General features: G+C 37.9%; 1 protein-coding gene across 1 annotated transcript in view; it reads right to left on the bottom strand.

The window, feature by feature from the left end:
• Positions 1–929: 929 nt before the first annotated feature.
• Positions 930–18,408, bottom strand: part of dcaf5 (ddb1 and cul4 associated factor 5) — a 29,508-nt gene continuing 12,029 nt past the window's right edge. Inside the window, exons 5-8 of the mRNA NM_001077552.1 lie at positions 15,953–16,166; positions 10,469–10,535; positions 10,235–10,362; positions 930–2,392 (exon numbers count right to left, since the gene is read on the bottom strand). Coding sequence (NP_001071020.1) covers positions 1,091–2,392; positions 10,235–10,362; positions 10,469–10,535; positions 15,953–16,166 — 1,711 coding nt within the window. The 3' untranslated portion in view covers positions 930–1,090. The remainder of the gene's footprint in view (positions 2,393–10,234; positions 10,363–10,468; positions 10,536–15,952; positions 16,167–18,408) is intronic.

Below are 18,408 nucleotides of genomic sequence, written 5' to 3' on the forward strand. Positions count from 1 at the left end.
AATGCCCCAGTATAGTGAAGGAGACACTATATTGTCAGTGGGCGCCATCTTTCAGATGAGACATTAAATCATTTAAATGAGACTCCCTGTGGTAATTAAAAATCCCTTGGCACTTCTGGTAAAAAGTAAGGGTGTAAGCCCGGTGTCCTGGCTAAATTCCCAATAGGCCCTTACCAATCATGGTCTCGGTCTCTCCTCTCCACCAATAGCTGGTGTGTGGTGAGCGCACTGGCGTCTTCCTGTGGCTGCCGTCGCATCATCCAAGTGGATTCTGCACATTGGTGGTGGTGTGGAGAGAATGTGCTCATGATCCTAAAGTGCTTTGAGTGTATATTCATACACAATAAATGCACTATATAAATACACATTACATTACAAAAAGATGTTCAATTAGGGTGTACTTAATAAAGTGGCCAGCGTCGGCATGCTCTCATACATCTTGCACTTGGCCCTGCAATACACTCCATTAGACAGATGGAGAGCCGATACTGATGTATCACCATGGCGATGATTCTCACATTGCAATATCCTAGAGAACGCTCATTTAGAAATTACAGCAGGCAACTTCCTGCTCATTGAAGATCACAATGGCATCCGATGAGGAAGAAGAATCATGACATAAGGCTTTCTGTGGAAACACTGGAACAGAACTTTAATGCACAACTCAAACAGCTGCTGCTCAATGAGGCTGCCATGGAAACACTTTTTCACCCCCTCCCTCCCTTCTCCATCCCAGTTCCACTGACATAAACGCACAAGCAGCATTCTTGCAGAAATGCTCTCAAATCCCTTTTCTTCTCCAAAAACAAAAACAATGCAGAACCACCCCAACATAAAAGTTACAGGTTCAATGGAACTAAAACACCATGAAAACAAAAACACTGCAGTTATTTTTTTTCCTCAAATAACATAATTTCACTAATATCTTCTTTTTTTTTTTTAGTGTCATCACTGCGGTGTGACCCCAGAACGCATGACATCATATAAAGAGAAAAAGAGAACTTGGTTCAGAAATGATAAACCAAAAAGAGTCTAAGGATGAACAACTCAACACAAGTTTGACTCTGAGCCAGTGAGTTGTGCTGTGACATCACCACGTCTTCGCCCTCTTCTCCGATGGAGAATCATCCTCGTCTCCTGAGTCCGAACAAGTTCGTTTCCCAGCAACACTGGTGATCTCCCGCTCAGAGGGCTCCCCCTGGGTCCTGGAATCACCAGCGCTCTTACCGAGTTCTACCCCAGAGCATTCTGGGTGTATAGAGTCTCCACAGTTCTCATCAATATGTGGACGTCCGTTAACACCAGCCACTGTGGTCCGACTGCTGAGTGTCAGGTTTAAATCCTCCACAGTACTCAACTCTTCTCCGCTAGTTCTCCCTCGCTCCAGTTCCTCCCCAGACTCCGCCAGAAAGCCTGCTCGGGATTTCGCCCTCTCCAAAGGGCCGTCCCCAGCCCCTGAGAAGGAAGAAGTGATGCGGCGCCTACATCTGGACTGCGATTGCCTGTCAGATAAGTGCGACGGACTTGGCTTTTGTTTTCCACGATTTCTGAAAGGCCGATCTTCGTCACCTGAGGACGAAGAGGGGGACGACTGATCGTGGATGGAAATGTTGGGATAGTTGGAGGAGTCTGTGGCGCTGTGAAGTGTTTGGGCCGAGTCTCTTGGAGAAAAGCCAATATGGCGGCGCCATCTGGCTGCATTGCGCTGTCGCATCCTGCTCCTGCGCAGCTCCTCGTCAACTCCATCAGTGCTGGAGGAGGAGCTAGAAGATGAGCTGGGGGAGGAGCTTGAACTGGAGGCTACGCCCGCTGAGGAGGCGTGGCTAGAAAGACTTGAGTTTTCACGTGGGCTAGGGGATCTGGGACGGGGCATCGGGTCTAACCAAAACCCACTGGAATCTGAATCCTCGTTCACAAGATCAAGCAGAAACGCAGACGCACGTGGTCTGGCCCGGTTCCTCTGTGACCCACTTCTATCCTGATCCGTCCGTTCGCTCCCGGACACATCAGGTCCCGCTAGAGAAGATGAAGACGAGTGTTCGGAGTCGCTATGATGAGCGGCAGACACAGCAGCAGGAGATCGTGGTGTGGATCGTGTGGAGCGGGTCGACCGCCGGGCTCTGGCATGCAGCTGCAGAATCGCACCCTCGCTCAAATCGCTGTCAGAGTCCGAGCTCCAGCCCTCGATCTCACGCCGAACCAGTGAGTCAAAAAAGGCCATCATTCGAGGGTCTTCCTGCACTGACTGGCTGACATAATCGTGTGACAGGCCGGTCCCGCTGTTGAGTACCAGGCTTATGTATTCCTCATGAGTGTAGAGAGAGCGAGACTTGTCTTCCACCAGGCCTTCTAGATCTCCTAAACTGTCTGGCTGCTTATACGGACTCCAAACCTGCACACAGAGAAAGGCATAAAGGCTGAATTAAGCTGCTTTCACATGGCATTTATGTTGCAAGTTTACAAGAGACCTTAATACTAGAATTTATTGACAACATATACATATCGTAAAAGGAATTAAATTAACCTTTTAACTGCCCAACCAACAAAAAAGTTCTTGGATTGCATTTCTGAACTCCTAATGTCACTAGTTGACACACTCAATGCATTTTTTTTCAACACAATCCATACTTGTAAAATGTCAACCATTTGTAGAGATTTATAATTTGGTTTAAGTTTTTTTTTCTTTTACAATAAAACCAAAATCAAGTGTAGTAGTACACAGGATTACAAAAATGCTATGGAAGTCAACGGCTGTTTTTCCCAGCATTCTTCAGAATAACTTTCTTTGTGTTCAACAGAAGAAAGAAAGTCAAACAGGTTTAAACAGGCGAGTAAATGAATTTTTATTTGATCATTTCTTTAACTTGGTACTTAGAAGAAAATATTTTATTTTCCTTCATTTGAACTTTTCCTACCCTTATTGTAGTTTATTATTCTTCCATTATTGTATAAACCTGCTTTCATTTCATTTAAATGTATCACTATATGTTCATTAATTTTCCTTCAGCTGAGTCTGATTTCTATTTTATCTATTTTAAATACATGCTTTTCTCATCATAGAATCCTGAAAATGTAAACATTAATAATAAGCAGAAAAGTTTGAGAACCATGTTTTCAGCATGATGTGAAGGATCATGTGACCGTAAAGACTAAATTTTGACATCACAGAAATACACGTAACATATTGAACTATATTTTTGATAGAATAAATGCAGCCTTGATCGGCACAATGGCTATGACACTATGGCTTGCAGCAAGAAATTCGCTGTTTCGAGTCCCGACTGGGTCAGGTGGCATTTCTCTGTGGAGTTTGCATGTTCAAAGATATGCGTATAGGTGAATTTAATAAGCTAAATTGGCCATAGTGTATTAGTGTGTGTGAATTAGGCATGGGACCATAACCGTTTTCAAGGAATACCAGGGTTTGGAAAAGTCAAGGTTTTAAAACCACCAAAATTTTCTGCTGTACCGTTCCTAAGGTATGTGTAAGTTTTTTTTGTTTTTGTTTTTTAGGACAACAGTATCTCCAGCATAAAATATATCCAAAGATGCTGTTTTAAATTGTAAAGAAATCTGTGCTTTTAAAACTAATGAAGACAGCAGAAGTCAATGATTCATTTTAATTATTCAGCCTGACATGTTTACTACTCCAAAATATTATAAAAGACTCTAAAATTAAAATATATTGTGTTCAAAGTGGAAAGAGTTGTAGTTTTTGACAAAACATTTAAAAAGAATACATTTTAAAGCAGTTACCACAATACTGTGAAACCGTGATATTTTTATCCAAGGTTATCATACTGTCAGAATCTTATACCGGCCCTGCCTAATGCGAGAGTGTATAGGTGATTCCTAGTACTGGGTTGTGGCTGAAAGGGTCTCCGCTGTTTAAAACATATTTAAAACATTTTGCTGTGGCAACCCCTGATAAATAAAAGGTCTAAGCCGAAGGAAAATGAACGGCAGCCCTGGTAAGACTAAGAGACTTAAAATGCTAAAAAACACAGTGAACATCCTGTCAGTGTGAAAGCACAACGTCAACCATCATTTTCAGTACTATGTGCTCATAAAAGAGCCCCAACACCCCAGACAATTACAGAATTATTACTGAATTGAACGTATAAATCACCGCAGCCACGTCAATGTCTGCGCAAACAGCAGATGTGTCCGTTTGCACGTTACAAAAAAAACATGCAGTGATGGTCTCTGACAAATTCGAGTTTGGTGAGTGAGAACAGGCCTTCAGTGCGCAAGTGTTACTCAACATTAACAGCCTGCCAAAAAACGATTTCACAAGAACCACCAGCAAAGGATAAACTACAGTCTTACTGTTACACTCATGACAAACACTGAAGAAACAAACATGACAGCTGGAAAAACCACAGCGACACCCATCACATCGCTAACCAGAAAGAAAACGCTTGTTAGTGAGTTATATATTTGTCAGGAAGCTGCAGTTGTGAAGCTGTAACGGTTGCTTGCTTTACAGTGATGACAAGAAAGGACAGTGAATCTAACGGGTAAAATCATGCCTAGATTCTGTGCCTTCAGGCTTTTAGGTGCGGCCGAACAAGCGACAGCAGAAATTCATTTAAGACTAAACGGAGGACACGTACAAGTTTGGACATGACGATTTTCCCAACACATGCTGAATGTTTTGCTATGTGTGTGTGGCAGGTCTGCTCGTGTCTGACATGAATGGTTTACCCATTTCAACCATTAATTCCCCCTCATGCTGTTTCAGACCCATATGACTTTTTTTCTTGAAACAGAAAAGGAGTTGCGTGTTAAAATGAGCCTCCCTTCCAGACAAGGAAACCAAATAAGGATGGATGATGCTAATGCCGTTTTGTTAGAGATAAATATTGAAATTTGAGTTGCCTTCAGGGTAGCTTTCAATCCTAATTTGCATATTTTGCATATTGAAACTTTAGTCACAGCAAACATTTTGAGAGTAGGGATGTAGCGATTCACCATGAGCTGGTTGAAAATCAATTCAAATATGTGACTATTCAAATCGGTAAAAATGTTGAACGAATCACGATACATGTTTTGAACAGAGGGGGCGCCATGTTTAAAGGCTCAAACTTGCTTTACCTGCACATCAGCGGTGAGCAAGAGGTGTGGCGGCAAATTAAAATGACAGCAGTGAGGTGTGTGCCAACACTGCAAAAAGACGTTTACTTATGCCGAGTTCAAACTGCATGGTTTTAGCCCCGATTTTGAATCGCCGACAGGTTTTGAGAAATCACAGACAAATGCCTGAAATCACAGGCAAATCCGTGCTTGTTCAAGCAAGTAACAAATCACACATTGTGAACAATCAAAGACGCGATCTGAAAAAATGGCAAATGAGTTGCTGATACCCATGAGATATTTGGCGGGCTACATATAAGGACTAGAGCTGAAGATCTTTGCCCGAACCCGATGGGTTCAGGTGGGTTCGGGCTTAATTTCCATAATTTTAGACGTGATGTGATGAATTTCGATTAGCGCGGGAAAGTAATCAAATCGTTTGTTACAACATTAAATGATGAACAAACAATCCCACCCAAAACTTGCAAAATTAGCCAGAACAGTATGCATCCCAGCCAATAGCAGCAGCAGTTAAAGGGTGTTCAGTGCTACTCAGTGAGTGCAGGACTGTGCTAAAGCCATATACAGTGGATTCAATAATGTTCCTCTAGAAAAACATGTAGCCTAATCTTGGTGAGTAAAGGGTTTTCAAATTAGAATTAAACATTAAACATAAAATCATAATGTAGACAAAGTAAGCCTATATAGGCTAATGTTTGCACAATTCTTTTAATAATCAACTTCACTGTCACTTAATGCCAGATTTTGAAGAGAAGTGGGGAAACAAATCCGGCAAAACCTTTGTCTTAATTTTATTATTGCCAAATACCCATCATAATTTATCATTTATTTTAATTTAATTTGTTAAGAAAGACTTAATTGGTATTTTTATTGGTGTGTTGGCCAATTTAAAGATACCAAAAGGTACGTAGGCTTTTTTTAGAGTGCTGAGATGTTACAATGTTACAGAGGACTTATTTTATTTCTTTGTTCCATCTTCTAAGTGGCCTATAGCCTAAGTTTGTTATAACTAAATGACACACATATTAACACATAAAAAACAAATGAATGACTCATTCATGAAATGAGGCAAAAGAGCTGTATGCATGTGCACATTTGAATAATGTCGATTAAAAATGGGTTCGGGCTTTATAAAGCTGTCAATCAAAATGTACTTGTCGGACTCGGGACGAATTCTGTCGGGCTCGGACCCTATCAGGCCTTACTTTTATGGCCCGCTTACAGCTCTAATCTGGACCTGTCAGCAATTCAAATCATGCCATGTCTAATGTGTTCTGATTAAAAATAACATCAGTGAGCACCTACAGCCAATGAGAGAGCAGCATCCTCTAGTATGGGTATCTGCAGGCCAGCGGGAGGATGAGGGAGAAGTTATAAGCACTCATTTTCAGTTTATGTAGACCCAAGAAATGGAGGAAAAACTAGCAGAAATTTGGAAAGAGCACCCATGTCAGTTTGACACGTCATCTGAGCAATATTACGACCTGATCAAAAAAAGAAAAAAGTTGAAGAAAAATTGCTGATTCCCTTCAAAACCCAGGTGAGCAAAAAAAGTAAATTTTTTACCCCACTAAAGGCCTCTTTCTCATTATGTAGTTGATAACAAAATATAAAATGTTAGTCTCGCCTGTGTTTGGCTGTTAGTTTAGGCAAAGTTGTCAGAGATTTTCCTATTTTAAAGTGCAGTCTGAAACCCCTTGTCACCAATTCATCTTGCAAATTAAACACAACAGCGTCCAAATGTTATTCCAGATAGTCAAGCAGTGTAAGAACAGTCATGACATTACTACTTTGAAAATGATGCAGTCTGAACTCGGCATTACACTAACAGAACAACAAATATGATGCAGCACAGTGAAAAACTATTGTCACAGATGTCTATATGCATAAAGCTATTAATAGGCCAAACCACACTGATCGGAGGATTGGCAGCTGCGCTTGCTCTGACGAGTGCTACAGAGTTCACATGGTCCATCAGTGTTTCATAGCGAAAGTGTGAAGATGTTTTTCAGACTGAAAGAGAAAGTTGTGCTGTTAGAGAACCAGGTATTAGATTGTTCCTTTTTTACCCTCTCTGTTTCAATTAAGTTAATGCATCTTTTTTTAATAATTTGCTTATTGTCATATATTATAATCAGTATTTTATACCAGTGGCCAGTCCACTGAAACAAAGGTCTATTGAGCACCTCTGTACACGCTGCTCTCTGGTTTAAGAAAGGCTTTCCTCTCCACATCAGCCATCTCAGTCCCCAGTAAAAAGAGGGTTTTTTTCAGCAGGGAACATTGTAAATGTGCAAAGACCTCAGATGGAGAGCATGAGACTGATTCCAGTGGTGCTCCAGGGACAAACGAGTCTTCGCTGTGGCCCAGCTTACAGCCTCCACCGCTGACACTACAGCTCTGCACAAGACTTTTGGCCAGCGGAGAAATTAAAATGGTCGTGCCGAACTGAGTCTGGTTTCTCTCAAGGTTTTTTTTCTGCACTCTCGTATCGGTGAAGTTTTTTTTCCCTCTCTGCTGTCGCCACTGGCTTGCACGGTTCAGGATCTGTAGAGCTACGCATCAATGAATTTGCTCTTCAGTGTTTGGGGACTCAGTAATGATTTTAAACCACACTTAACTGAGCTAAACTATACTGAACTTAAACACTAAAATCTGAACTACCCTGATCCAGTTACTATGACCATTTATGTGAAGCTGCTTTGACACAATAGACATTGTAAAAGGGCTAAACAAATAAAGCTGAATTGAATTTGGCATTTGTTTTAAATTTATAATGTAGCTGCAGAGTCAAAGTTTTAGTTTGTTTATATTAAAGAGTCCTCATTAGTTTGTAGTATTCACTTTTTATTTGGATTTTGTTTTAAAATTCCAATTTAGTTGTACAGCATTTGAGAAAAAAATTAAAGGGCTCTTGTTCACTTTGTCTCAAACAATTTTGTAAAAAAAATCATTACAAAATCATGATATTAGTATTGTGTATTTACACTATCATTTTTAATGGCATCAATAATGTTATGAATTTAATGTTTTAAATAGAAATATTTAGCACTGTCACCTCACAGCAAGAAGTTCGCTGGTTCGAGCCCCGACTGGGTCAGTTGGCATTTCTGTGTGGAGTTTACATGTTCTCCCAGTGTTCGCGTTGGTTTTCTCCGGGTGCTCTGGTTTCCCCCACAGTCCAAAGACAATTGCTCTAGTTGAACCAAGTAAGCTAAATTGTCTATAGTGTATGTGCATATGTCCTGTCCTCCAGGTTGGGGGTTGAGCGTTGAGCTACCAATCCATAAAAACTAGATGTCACAAAACATTAATATAGTGTGGCTGAATATCAATTTTCATCTAAATGGCCCTGGGAGTAAGTAAATAGAAACATTTAAATATAAAATGATGATGCTTCTAAAACAGTAATGTAGGCAAAAGAAAGAAATGTGTTTTTGTGTTTGTTGTTCAAATTCAAACTGATTCATTCATTAAAAAAACTGAAATAAGTCAATTCTGCTATGGATTTGTATGAAACTATTTACTCTGTTAAAATAGAGCAAATCCTGCTGCAGTTAAATTGTGTTTAAATTTGGTTCAAAGATGTACTTCACCCAAAAATGAAAAATGACATCATTTACTCTCATTCATGTGGTTTCACCTTGTTGAACACAAAAGATATTTTGAAGAATGCTGGTTGCTGAGGGACTGATCGACTTCCATAGTAAAAAAAATATATATACAATAATATGGAAGTCAATAGGAGCCAACTGCCAGCATTTTTCAATATATCTTCTTTTGTGTTCAACAGAAAAAAGAAACTTAGATATTTTTTAAACAAGTGAAGGGAGAGTAAATGATGGCAGAGATTTCATTTTTGCGTGAACTGTCCTTTTTAAACTTTTGGTTCAGGTCTGCCTCAGAATTTTTTTCTGAAAAGAAAAAAGCAGAGGGAGGAGTGGGCGTGGCCAGCAGAGGAAAAAGAGGGAGGTGAACAAAATGTGACAAACCGTGAGGAGACGCTATATTTTATAGTTTACAAAGTTCAAGTGCAAAGAAATAAACATTAATTTAATGCCCTGCTACATATACGATTCATAATTTCATACACAAGACCACAATTTGTTATATCTTTATAAAGACAACAATGTAAACACTATAAATGGAGGACTCAATCCCTGGGTGTGAATGCAGGCACAGTGGATAGCAGTGCAGTAGGTCTATTCCAACCCTGCCAGTAATCTGGAGGACTTTAAACATAGGCAAACACAGCAGCGTGGATATAAGTGATGTGTCTGAATGGTAACGAACTCAACTGATAAAAGAAAAAGTCCACCATTCTTCAATTCCCATACAGCTCTCTCGACAAAAATACTTGATGCAAACAAACAGGTTTGCTTTTTGCGCTGTCACCCATTTTGATTCCGCCCCAAAAACGATTTTAAACCCGAAAGATGAAATTAGCTGACAAAAGCTCTAAATTATCCAGTTTTCCCCACAATTAAAGCTGACAGGCTCTAACGTTGTCTTAACTGATGCTCAACACACACAAATCTGTTAAATTTATGAGAAAAAGTACTCCAGGGTGTCTTGAACCCAAGTTATGTAACACAAGCATGTATTTATTGTCATTTATGAAAACGCCTCAGGCTCTTGTGATATTGCTCAATTAAATAAAATGCTTCTGATACAAGTGTTTAAAAAAAAATTACAATTATATCTTGAATTTTGTGTTCATTTGTATTCACTTTAGTGACGTTTAACACAATCCCCTCTTAATTTCCAAATGACCACAAAAACAACATTAAATCAAATTATAAAGGGCTGCTTTCACTCAAAGCAGGAGCTTTTACATCTAATCACAGTAATGATGCTAGCAAGTAAATCATACAGTTCACTAGCAATTTAATCCTGAAGTCTTAAAATAAAATCCAGAGTCTGAGACAACACAAAAATTAAACTAAAACAAGACCAAGGCCTATCTTAAGTCTAACATAAACTTGAGATCTGATCCCCACAGAAAGCTAATATATCACCTCAGATTTAATACACAATATATATGAAGACATTTACTGTAAATGCACAACAGTTCATTTTACAGTATGCAAAAGACTATGTTTGTTTCTGTTATGCTTAAATGAAAGAATTAGCTGACCTTGATGACCTTCTCCACCCCGGAGGAGCAGATCATGTACGTGTGAGGGTTAAAGCGGACCTGATTCACAATGGACCGATGACCTTTTAAAACCATAAAGGCCCCATTCACCACTCGACCCGCGCCTCCTGCCGACACACAGACAGAATGCGTCCATAAATAATAACAATATATCAGACACAGTAAACATTTGCATGAGTGTGTGCATGTGTGTGTGTGCGTGCGCGTGTTTACCTGCTTCAGGGTCAGTGGGAATTCTCCACATGTAAAGGTTAAAATCATCAGAGCCAGACAAGATGTACTGGAAAAACACAGAAATAAAATTGGTACATGCATTAAGCCAGTGTTTCTCAACCATGTTCCTGGAGGACCCCTGTCTTTGCACATTTTCCATTGCTACGTCCCAATTCGCATACTTACTTTACAAAAAAGTACATACTTTTAGGGTGTAGTGTAAGTATATACTTTTGAGTGTGTGACAGAAGATTATGCAAGCTTTTGGACACTACTTCCTCGTTAACAGATCGTTATGTTGCTTAGTTATATCCCCTGTCAATCACATCATCCACATTTCTTTTATATGTCATTACTTACCTTTTTGTAGAAGCAGCAGAAGGATTATCTGCCATTCAGAGTCTTTCATGCAGAGAAATCTCCTCAGGTCTTTAAGTAATCTTGATATGATGAAATATAACACTTATATTTTCCAGTCGGCTAGATATTAATTAATAGTCAAACAACTTTACCAAAGCCTCTCTACTTGACAGTTGGTCTCGCGGGTCGACCATGTTTGTAGTTCATTTACACGAGTTTGTAGTTCTAATCAAATTCACATTCAAACGCGTAATGTATTGCGGGCAATGCTGGCGGTTAGAGTATAGACGGTTCTACACCACCGGAAATAGTAACCTTTGGCATGCTCTTTTCAACACTACGGTTTGGGAGATACTAATTCTATCTTCGAATACTATTTAGGATGGATAGTATGCAAACTGGGACGCAGCACATGTCTCCTTGAGACATGGGACGATAACCGTTTTCAAGGTATACCGTGGTTTGGGAAAGTCATGTTTTTTTTCTGCTATTCTATTCCTATGGTACATAGGTACATAGATTTTTTATTTATATTTTTGTATCTCCAGCAGAAAAGATATCCAAAGATTCGGTTTTAATTGTACACACAAAATCATAAGACGTTAATAGTAGGTTAGATGTAGGTTGTGTTGTCAGGTGACCAAAAATTCAATGTCTAGTCAACATCTAAGAACGTTATTTTGACGACAAATGACGATATTTGGTTGATTTTAGGTTGTGTTGTAAAGTGAATCCAAAGTCGAACCAACACCATATTGACGTCAAATACTGACATTCAGGTATGGCAACCAAAATCCAACGTATTTTATACATAGATGTCATAGTGGTAACATCCACACAACGTCAAGTTGGAACATCATTAGATGTGAATATTTGGTTTAGTTTAGGTTGGATGTTAGAGACTGATGTCGCTTGACTTTGACCCGATTTTTAAATAAAATAAAAATTGGGGTAAAGTTGGGCTACAACGTCAATCTGACAACATGTTGATGTACTATGCCTGCTGGGATGTTGTTTACCATTACAAAATATTTTAAATGTTTCTCGAAATAAAATATATTATGTTCAAATGGGAAAAAAAGTGTTGTTTCTTTTAACCCAGACATTTAAAAATATATATTTTAGAGCAGTAATCACAATACCATGAAACAGTGATATTTTTACCCAAGGTTATCATACCGTCAAAATCTTATACCGGCCCATGCCTACTCTCCTTAACCAAACATTCCTGATTCAGATCATCAGCTCATTAGCAGAGACTGAAAGACCTGTAATGGGTGTGACAGACAAATGAGACCTATAAAATATGAAGTTTTGGTGGTCCTCGAGGAACATGGTTGAGAAACACTGCACTAAGCAATTACATAAAATATGACATGATTTACACAAAGTAGTAATCATTATTATTTATTTATGTACAACACTCTCTGAACTATCATGATAGAAACAAACACATTACCATTCAAAAGCTTTGAGTAAGACAAAAAAAAAACATTGATTTGCAATCATGCATTAAAATAACCGAAAGTATATGCATTTGATATGTAATACAAAACGTAATTAATTCAATTATTGCCTTCAAAGATTTTTGCTTCTTGACTATATTAATGATTTCTACAGCAGAAAGTGTCTGAAAATGCAGCTTTGACTTAATAAATTCACTAATTTCTTCAGCTTAATCCCTGATATATCAGAGGTCACTACAGTGGAAGGAACTGCCTTTAAATTAATGACCGTTTAACATATATTTAAATAGAAAACTGTAATTGAACAATATTTGATTTAAAAAGTAAGATTATGTAAGATATCTCAAGAAAGCCATCAACACATTAAGTTAAATTCCTAAAAACAATTCTGAGTGAGTTACACACACACACACACACACACACACACACACACAGAGAGAGAGAGAGAGAGAGAGAGAGAGAGAGAGAGAGAGAGAGAGAGGGAGAGAGAGGAGAGAGAAGAGAAGAGAGAGAGAGAAAGAGAGAGAGAGAGAGAGAGAGAGAGAGACCCTTTTTAAGTTTAACCCACCCATTAAACTGTGGCTGAAAATATTTGACACCATTGTAAAGCCAGTCCTGCTGTATGGCTGTGAACTCTGGGGACCCACATTTCAATTAAGCTACTAATCTTGGGAAAAAACTCCAGTTGAAATCTTTCATCTGGAGTTTTGCAAAAACATCCTCGGAGTTCACAGAAGCACACCCAGCCTTGGTTGCAGAGCAGAACTAGGCAGGTTCCCTCTGCTCTCAGAAATCCAGAAGAGAGCAGGGAAGTTCTGGCTCCATCTGTCAGACTCCAGCCCAGAGAGCTACCATCAGCAAGCCCTCATATATAGAAATGCACATCCGGCCAGCGACCCCATGCACTGGGGAAAAACACCAACTAAATTCACAAACCCTGTCCCAACATATAAAGACTAAAGAAATAGAAAAGATTACCCAGGAGGATTATAAAGTCAATTGGCAAAATAAAGTACAACAAATAAAAAAGTTAGCGTGCTTCAACCAGATTAAACCTGGTTATGAACTGGCCCCATATCTGACCAACATTAAGAGCCCCGGTCAGAGCAAGCTGATGAGCCGGTACCGTCTGAGTGGACACAGTCTGAGTGTGGAGACGGGCCGACACAAGCGCAGCTGGAGGAGCCCAGAGCTCAGACTGTGTCCACACTGCTCTGCTGGAGTTGTGGAGGATGAGCTGCATTTCTTCACTCAATGCAGCAAATTTCAGAGCATCAGAGAAGCTTACTTCACACAAATGTCTCTGATTCTACCACTATTCCAGCACACCACAAATACGAAGAAACTCCATTATATTTTGGGAGAAAATGAAAAGTGTCTCCACCTAGCAGCACAGTACTTGTCCTCATGCCACTATATGAGAGAAAAAGGCTGAACCCCCTTATCCCTTATTAAAGCTCTCTGTCCTTACCATTTATTATTATATACTTTTGTTAATCTTTTTTTTATTAACTTGTTTATTGTGACAACATATATGTATAATATAACGATATGTATATATACGATATGAGAGAGAGAGAGATCCTGTCACGTGATAAAAGTGATTTAGGGAGGAGAATCCATCGTTCCGTTGAAGGAAGGCAGTCAGACAGAAAAAGAGAGAAGAAACAGCTGGACAAACAAAAAAAGTCCAAACATAGAATCTAACAGATGAGCATGCACGCACAAACACATACACTCTCAGACACACACACACTCAACAGCATCTGCAGAGCTTTAGATTCACCACTGATAAAACAAGCTTCTACAAGCAGCAGCCCAACATTCCCAAAAATCCAACATACCTGAACTGCACAAAGAATGCACACAAACGAGTTCACACATGCACACTCTTCTTCTGCACAATCATTGATGATCAGTCAAAAAAATCTTACATTACACATTAACTGACGTAAAAAAAGAGACTGGTTAAGTTAGACATTATTTAGTTATAAATTGTTTACTGAACTTTGAATAGATAGATAGATTGTCTCTTGATCACTAAGACTGCATTTCTTTGATAATGAAAAACAGTTTGTTTCAAGGTCTATGGGGCTGAGAGTAATTTTCACGTTATTCTCTCCTCTGGCTGTCGTCATCAGTCTCTCACTATTTTTTTCCTTTTTCTGAAAGTCTTGATAACACTATCGTGGTATTTGTCTTTAATTATTTCAGCAAATAGGATTGTAAAAAAAAATTGCTGTAATCTCAGATTCACTGTGCTCTAAGTTTACCCAACTATGGCGCCTTTCGCTACTGAGAAACCCAGAAATGTGAAAAGGGTCTATTACATCAGACTTTTAAAATTATAATAAGATAATATTTCTAAACATTTACTCAATTATTATCTTTATAAAAAACAATAAAAGCAGGACAGTGCAAAAAAAAACAGAGGGTGGATTCTTTAAAAAAAAGATATAAATATATAAAGTAAATATAATATAAAGTAAAAAAAAAAAACACTTTTTACTCAAAACAGATATTTCCTGTAATGTTATATACTTTAATACTGTCATTTTGAACAATTTCATGTGTTCTTGAAAATAAAAAATAATAAATGAATGAATACCCAGCTCATTGTATAGTTTGTTTGTAAAATGAAATGATTTCAGTGTTTTAATAATAATCAGTAATTGTTTTGGTCATAGTTATAGCACCTAAATTTTTCATACCCCACATATTCCTTTGATTATGTAGAATCAACCAAATATGTTTGTATGAAGATAGTAAACCTTATATTTGGACACTGTACCTTCCTAGTAGTCACCAATGCTACTTTCATATTAATCTATTTTGCACATTATTAAACTTTTTTAGTTATATATTTAGTTAGAAACTGTGTAAATAATTAGTTAGCATGTACAATTAACCAGGTTATTACCTCAAAAGGAACTCTTTTATGCCCTGATCATCATCATTTTGCAATAATAAATGGTTTCCTGCACCTTATAGCTACAGAACTAGCAATGTTCTACTTCAATTGGATGTACACTACTGTTTGAGCTTGGCAATATTTTATGATTATTTCTGAAAGGTCATTTAAACTAATTTTGTTTGATCATGAAAGTTATATTATTCTTTGTAATGTCATACATAGAAATGTTTAGTATTTTATTAAAAAGTAAATTTTTTATCCATTTAATGCATGACTGCAAATAAAAGTAGTCAGATTTTTTTTAATTACTCAAGCCTTTTGAATGGTAATACATTTTTTTGCTTTGGTATACACTCATCGGCCACTTGATTAGATACACCTGTTCAACAGCTCCTTAACGCAAATCAGCCAATCACATGGCAGCAACTCAACTCATTTATATCCATGTCATAAGACAAGAATCATCTCAGACTGGTTTCTTGAACATGACAATAAGTTCACTGTACTCAAACGCACCTTTGAGATGTGCAGCTGACAAATCTGCAGCATCTGTGTGATGCTATCGTGTCAATATGGACCAAAATCTCTGAGGAATATTTCCAATACCTTGTTAAATCTATGACATGAAGGATTAAGGCAGTTCTGAAGGCAAAAGTGGTCCAACCCGGTACTAGTAAGATGTACCTAATAAAGTGGCCGGTGAGTGTAGAGTAGTTCAGACAGTGTTGCACACACTCCTCTAACCTGATCTCGGTCGCCAGCGAAACAGCAGCTCTTCATAGTGCAGGAGTTGAAGTAGCCCTGGTTATCAAACTGGAAGCTGGGCAGACGAGAGTGGAGCTCATAGAGGACGGGTGGCAGACGTCTGCGCAGAGCCAGCAGCTGCGTCCCCGTGCTGTTAAAGCGAACACTCATGGCACTCTGAAGAGACAAACTGCCTCCGTACCGCAACAGAGAACTGCAGCACAGACACACAGATACACATGAGCACAAAGCAAAGCAGTTTCATACCAAAGAACATCAATAAGATTCAGTGATTTTCAGGTGATCCTGTTTACACTCAGCAGAGGACATTTTTACACAAGCTTTACTGTCCTCTGCTGGTCTCAGGCAGTATAGCAGATTTATTCTATAGCTTAAGCTTACAATAGAGAAGGCCTTGTTATTTCCATCACATTGCACATTTAGACTCAAAAATGATTCTGATTATGCAAAAAAGCCACATATGTTTTTATAATGATAATAAGCTTTACATTTGGACAATGTTCCTAGTAGTTGACTGTGCTACTTTCATGTTCATCCTAGGTTTTGGAGTCTTTTTCACACATGATTAAGAATTTAAAATGTATAATTTCTATATATATTTATTTACATATTTGGTTAGAAGCTTTGATGTCTAAATAACTAGGTTATTAGCTCAAAAGAAACTCTTTTCGGCTGATTTAATGCCCTGATCATCATTTTGCAATAATAAATAGTTTGCTGTTCATCAGTGCTGCATGATATTGTAAAAAACTGACATCTCAATATTTTCTTTTACTGCAATATATATATATATATATATATATATATATATATATATATATATATATATATATATATATATATATATATATATATATTGCGTTATGAATACAATTTCACCGGATGATTTGAATAGCTCTATTGTAAAGAATCGATTGAGAGGATTTTGTAGGTCAGCATAAAATATAATTAAAATTTTTTAAAGCATAGTTAAACAAAGATACAAATGAAATAAACAATGATTTGTATTTTTTGAGAAGTCTAACAGTTTCCAAAAACATTACCTGACAAAAGTCTTGTCGCCTTTCCAAGTTTTAGGAACAACAAAAAATGACTTGACTTCTAGTTGATAATTTAGTATCAGAAGTGGCTTATATGAAAGGCAAATACCTCTAGATTACGCTTATTTTACCTAAATAAAATATGATCATGCCTTGATTATTAATTATTTAACTACGACAGTAAGGTCTGACTTTGCTTAGACAAAAGTCTTGTCCACTTAGCATAAATAATGAACAGTATATGACAGTCATGGTGCAATGGAAAAAGAATGAACTCTCATTTTACTATTACTTAACTAATACTCCTATGAGCTTGGAGGACTGCATCCATACATCTCTGCAATGACTCGGATAACTTATTAATAAAGTCATCTGGAATGGTTAACAAAGCATTTTTGCAGGACTCAGAGAGTTCATCAAGATTCTCTGGATTCATCTTCAATGCCTCCTCCATCATCTTACCCCATGCTCAATAATGTTTGTGTCTGGTGACTGGGCTGGCCAATCCTGGAGCACTTTGACCTTCTTTGCTTTCAGGAACCTTGATGTGGAGGCTAAAGTATAAAAAAAAGAGTGCTATCCTGCTGAAGAATTTGCCCTCTCCTGTGGTTTGTAATGTAATGTGCAGCTCAAATGTCTTCATTCCTCAGGCTGTTGATGTTGTCGTCCATTCTGCAAATCTCTCGCACCCTCTATACTGAATGTAACCCCAAACCATGATTTTTCCTTCACCAGGCTTGACTGATTTCTGTCAGAATCTTGGGTACATGCGGGTTCCAATAGATCTTGTGCAGTATTTGTGAAGATTGGGATCTACCTTCTGCCACTTTACCAAATGATCAACTAGAACATAAGATATTATTTGTTGCTCTTACAACTGGGATCCAGGACAACACTTTTGTCGGGTAGTGTATACTGAACATTTAATATTTGAGCTACAAAGTTTTATTTATTGTACCCAAATGTCTTACATTTGTTTGAAATGCTTACCCTGTCACAGACAATTAGTAATATTTCACTCAATGAATTCCACTATCCTGCAATGTGACTACAACGGATTTGCACATTGGAACATAGATGCTGAAACAATGTATTGTGCAGCCCTACTGTACAATAATGCTATCAAATTAGCACTGCTCTATTTGAGTTGTATGTACACCACTGTTTGATGTTGATATTATTTTATTAATGTTTCTGAAAGAAGATTCTTGATGGTCATATCAAGACTGATTTAATTTGATCATAAAAACAGTATTTGTATCATCAAACAATATTATAATTAAAACATAATTTTAGCATTTTAATATTGAAAAAAAAAAATTATTCATGTGATATCAAATTAGATTTTTTTTAAAAAGTATAATTGTTTCAGATTTGTTTGAAAAATGCCAATTT

The sequence above is a fragment of the Danio rerio genome, chromosome 13, assembly GCF_049306965.1.
Source record: "Danio rerio strain Tuebingen ecotype United States chromosome 13, GRCz12tu, whole genome shotgun sequence".
NCBI classification, from domain to species: Eukaryota; Metazoa; Chordata; class Actinopteri; order Cypriniformes; family Danionidae; genus Danio; species Danio rerio.